This window comes from Lingula anatina, chromosome 2 (genome assembly GCF_051362555.1).
Source record: "Lingula anatina isolate TDL-2025a chromosome 2, LinAna3.0, whole genome shotgun sequence".
Classification (NCBI taxonomy): Eukaryota; Metazoa; Brachiopoda; class Lingulata; order Lingulida; family Lingulidae; genus Lingula; species Lingula anatina.
In genome coordinates, this window is record NC_141768.1 from 9,206,547 (window position 1) to 9,212,125 (window position 5,579).

The following is a 5,579-nucleotide window of genomic DNA, read 5'->3' on the forward strand; positions in this document are numbered from 1 at the left end:
ACAGTTAGCCTTACACTGCATGTAAGGCTAACTGTTTATATACATGCAAGAAGTTCCTCTTCAACCTTGAGAGCTAAACCTGGGGATTACAGAGGGATTACAAAGTGGGAGATTACAATCAAGCATTGGTCTGTCTAATTAATGTCCACAGATGACCACAAACATCCACAAGCTTAAAAAGGTTGGGAGATTGGTTAATGTAGAAGCATTTGACAAGAGAAGGTATTTAAGTTGGAAAATAGCATATAATACCCTAATATATAGGCCTACTGAACAATAAGAGAGAGAAGGGTTGTGTCTACAAGCGCCGACGAGCAACCACAAGCGTCTTGGCGCTTGTGGACACAACCACATTCTCTGTTATCATTCAGTAGGCCTACATATTAGGGCATTACTGGTATATGCTGTTTTCCAACTTACAATACCTTTTTATGTCGAAAATATATATATTAACTGATTTACCAACTAAACCAATTCATGCTTGTGGACGTGAGTGAGTGGACTTTCATTAGACAGCAAGCATTAATTTCATTAAGTTCAACAAAAAAAAAAAATTGTTGAACGCCATTTTAAATACAGTCATTACATTAAAACCTGATTTAAAATGCATGTGGGTTTGATGCACAAATTAAATAATTATGATTTAAGTAAAAGAAAATGCACAGCTGGCAGAGTCAATCATATTGTGGTGTTGGCTGAATGTGTGACAGACTGCATATATTGTTGGAATGTTGGCAAATAGCAAATTTATTCTTAAGTTGAGAAGCTGTGCATTCAGAAAAAAATTTAGGGGGTGAGATGGCCTGGGTAACAGAAATTATGTATTTGAATGTGAATATCAGTGGGAATTATCCAAAATAACCTAAATTAAAGCATTTGGCACTGTATGAAATCAAATGTTGTGAAAAGAATTGTGAAATCCCTTCTCATGTTGTTGAAAAAAGGGGGCCCAATTTCCCCTGCCCCCCCCCCCCACACACACAGGGGCACACACATGCACTGTGAAAATGTTATGTATAATCCTTTGAAAAAATATCTACACTGTATTATTTATATTACATATGAACAAATTTGATCAAGATCTATCAACAATATATATTTTAAAGAAAAAATCATAATGACAATTTTTTTAGTAGAGCCTGTAAATGACAGCTTTAAATGTCAGTAGATACTACCTGTATGTTTAAAGTTTACAGACAAAAAGAAAAGAACAGGGTTATTATTCAAATGTCCTTTATCTTTGGTGTGTGATTTCTTTGTGGTATTTTTCGTTTTTGATAAGAATATTTTTTTAAGTGGATAGATTGATGTGATCTGCTGTAAATACATGTATTCTACTTGCTCTTGTTTTCACAATGGCTAGTACAAATTAATTTTGATAAATTGATATCTTCAGCATCCCAGTGGTAAAGTTACCAGTGAACCAACAGGTGTGACTGAAGACATTCCATGTGACCTTGTATTTAGAAGTATTGGCTATGGTGGTCAGACTATTGATGAGGATGTACCATTTGATCTGGATAGAGGGGTGGTGAAACATGAGAGAGGAAGAGTCCACAGCATGCCAGGTTAATTAAAGCAATTGTGATTTTGAGACAACTTTTTCATTTTGAATTTAATTGCACATTTGCATCACTTGTGTATCAAGTCGAATATCTCTGAATCTTAAAGAGAGCAATTAATAGTTATTGGAGTAGAGTATGGGTGATATGTGAAGATATGAAACTCAGTTTTAGGAAATGGTTTGATCCTAGATCATAGTATTTGAATAAAAAACAAAGTAGAAGATATGGTGGTACATGTATATATCTTTCAAAATGGCTATAATATGATTCATATGATTCTCAAGCTTATTCATGCACTTGTGAAGTTTCTATAACATCATTAATTGTCAACTGAATAAATACTGTGTAGTTATGAAAATGCTAATACATGTATAGTATGCTTGTGTTTGTTAGGTTTGTACTGCAGTGGTTGGGTAAAGACAGGCCCAGTGGGAGTACTGGTCAGCACTATGAATGACTCCTTTGATACAGGACAAACAATATTACAAGATCTTAATGATGGTATATTACAACCCTCTGAGAAACATACTGGAAAGGAGGCTCTGTTAAAACAATTAGGAGACAAGAGTAAGTGATAATATATTACTTGCCAGAACAGGAAGTAGTATTAGGTCATATGCAGGGCATTGTGCGCTGGGATACATGACAGGCATATAGAGACAAATCAGGGATGGAAATTAATAGCCAAATATGACTTTTCAATATTCAGTCAATGCATTTCATTTCTCCTAGAGACAAGGGGAAGCATTGCAGGTTCATAGAAATATGCTGGTAGTACATGTACACACCAGTGATGATCCACTTTGAACAAAGGCTTGGACCCAATGCTAAATTATACAATCTATATGTTATATATAATGTGTTTATTGTTTTTTGTTTGTTCCCTTTGTGATTGTCAAGTGACCTCAATATATTCTCTAAAAACAAAAATTACACAAAAATTAAAATTCTCTTTGATGTTTAGTCATTGACTTTATTTATTATACAGGTACCCAGATTGTTGATTTTGATGGCTGGCTGAAGATTGACAAAGTTGAAATAAGTAGAAGCAGTGACAGTAATCCAAGCCCTAGAGAAAAAATTGTGAATGTTGATCAAATGCTTCAAATTGCATCGACTTGAGCACACATAATCAATCTAGTTTGAATAATTTATGTTAATGCGCATTATACCAGGTCCAGCACCAAAACCTTTTGTATGCTGCAGTGGTATGTATGTAGACATTACAGGATGCAAAAATATGCAGATAAGGATGAAAAAATGACAGATAGGCTTAGATATACATCATTTTGAAACCTTGTTTCAGGGCAGTATAGAAGCTAGTCATCATGCAAATTGGAGGATAGGAGAGAGAAATTTAGATGGCGACCAAAAGTGCAGAATTTACTTTGAAATAATGGCAGATAAAGATATAGAAATAATTTAAATGTGTATTTCATCAGTGAAAGATGGAAGCATCATGCATAATTTAAGGATTTTCAGTCTTCATTTTAATGTTGTTGTTTTTTTTCATATTGTCTCATGTAATGAGAAATTGCAAGGTAGAATTTAACAATTTTCACTTTACCTCATGGCATTTTAATTTCTGTAAGTTGATTAATAAGAATGTATAATATCAAATCATCTAAAAAGATGTGAACCATTTTTGATACACATTTTATTAAATAATAGAATTTTCATTTTTTGTATTTCTATTGGTGCTTGATGTACATGTATGTATATATCAGCTAGTTTCTTTGATATTTTAAAATTTTTTAATTTTTGCAAAAAAAAAAAAAAAAATGCTGTTAAGATAAAGCTTCTGTAGTTTTCTCCCATATAGTTGACTGTAGTACTATTAATATACAGTAATAGTTCCTCAGACTTTGTCTGAAAACAGGAAATGCAATTAAGCAATTGCACTTATACCTTGATGAAGTCATGTGACTTAGAAAAGGTGCCATTTTTTCTTTCTATTGTTCATTTTTTCATCTGGATTTAGTACTTCTACACTTTTTGTTTTTGTGCCTAGAAGGTGCCAGGTACTTTTCTTTTTCCCAAATATTTCCTTTAGAATTATAAAACTATTTCCATTGGTGACACTGAAGATTGATAACATGCCGTAATTTTACTTAATCTGAATAAAGCTTTTACTAAAACATAATTAAGTTGAAATTTTATATGAACTGTTTTGCATTTTATTTTTTAAAAAATTAGGCCAGGGTAATATGTTATCCATTACCAGTATATCTGCTGGCATTTCTATTTCAGTCTGTTTATTTTAATACAAGAAAGAAAAGTACATGCACTGCCATTAATTAATTCACAAACACGTACTGGCCTTAAAAAACTGTTGCTTACTATTATCCAGCATGATGTAGTACTACAACTGCTAAGTATATAGTATGAACACGTGTATATTGTATCAACAAGTACTGGTATAATGTGCAGGTGCCTGCAGTGTAAACTTGATTCATGAAAACGATGTAATGCAAAATTGAGACTTTAATTGACTCCTTATGTGGGGCTCTAATTTAAGCAATATATTCATATTATGTAAGGAGGAGTACAGTTTTTTACAATTTGCAATTTAAAATGAATTGTGATCAACTTTGCTGAAATATGTCAAACAGAATATATTTTGTGATAAACATAAGACAGGATATCCTCACATTGACATACAGTATGTTATCTTAAATTTGATACTTTTCATTTATGTCACATACATGTAATTATAGATGTATGAGTTGAGACCCAGCATTATTTGGCAGGAAGTATACGTAGCATTATCATATTTTACAGTCATCTAGGATCCAGACAATCAAAACCAACTTCCCTCCTAAATGGCCACCTTCATATTTTTCACCTTTGCACTCCTCCTGATTTTATCTTCACACATGGTTATGTGACAAAGTGAGGTGAATGTACTGGACCTTATTAGCAGATAAAAATCTGATAAAAGCTAGTACAGATATCAAATAAATGTTTCAATTACAGTTGATGTTTTAATTACTCATAAATGCAAACACCTTGCATTTTATTTTCAACATTTTATAATTTCAAGTTTCACATACGTACTGTACTGTACAGGATGAGTGCACACAAAAGATCAACTGACAAGAAAGTAATTGATTTTTCTGCATTTATTGTCTATTCGTGTAAATACATTGCTATTCCAGGACGAAAGTAATCATTGTTGAGAATAATTTCCGTAATTGCCCTCATATCCTGAACCTCAGATACTGGGGTTTCCTAGATAAGTCTGAGGTATCACTGTAGACAATTAATTATTAGTACAGAACGTGTATAATACTACACAGATAAAAATCAGTGGTAGATACATGTACAGGTTTTTCCCATGAGTTGGATGTTAGTTTATGACTGATAATTCACAAGACGAGATGTGATAAAAAGTTGAATTTATGTGTGTGGGTGTGTACAGTACTGTATATGTGACACAAATGTGAGTGAGGTGCATTTTTCTTCATCGCTTTTAAACAAAATTAATAATAATGAATAAAAATAAGAAATGAACGTAAATGTAAATAAAAAATGTGATTAGAAAATGATTATTATGATGAAAGAAGATATATAATTATGAGTAAATGAAATGAAAAATGATAGAAATTAAATAAATACAGTAGGTATATGAGTTAATAAAATGAAATGAAAAAAGACATAAATTAAAGAATAAATACTTTTAAAACTGAAGAGATATATAACACAACACAACAAAACTTTATTAGGTAACCTACCATTACCTGAGCAAGAACAGTACCTTTGTTTAGCTTAAAAGCCAACTAAAACAGTGTTATTTCGATCATTATGTTACAAAGACAGACAGAAAAAAAGAAGAAAACGTTTTAATTTTAATATCTTAAGTCATTGGGCAGAAAAGGCATATCATTTAAACGATAAACGATAAGGAGGAAATATGCTAAATGGAACTTAATTGCCCCCTTTCTATTTAGGACACATATTATTAAATTTAGCCAATCAGAAAAGAACACGCACTGCAAGCCCGAATATAAACGC

General features: G+C 32.1%; 1 protein-coding gene across 2 annotated transcripts in view; it reads left to right on the forward strand.

Moving 5' to 3' along the window:
• Positions 1-4,540, forward strand: part of LOC106177774 (NADPH:adrenodoxin oxidoreductase, mitochondrial-like) — a 20,288-nt gene extending 15,748 nt beyond the window's left edge. For both annotated transcript variants that reach the window (XM_013560653.3, XM_013560654.3), the window contains 3 exons: positions 1,397-1,568; positions 1,959-2,132; positions 2,554-4,540. In XM_013560653.3, coding sequence (XP_013416107.2) covers positions 1,397-1,568; positions 1,959-2,132; positions 2,554-2,687 — 480 coding nt within the window. In that variant the 3' untranslated portion in view covers positions 2,688-4,540. The remainder of the gene's footprint in view (positions 1-1,396; positions 1,569-1,958; positions 2,133-2,553) is intronic.
• Positions 4,541-5,579: the final 1,039 nt, after the last annotated feature.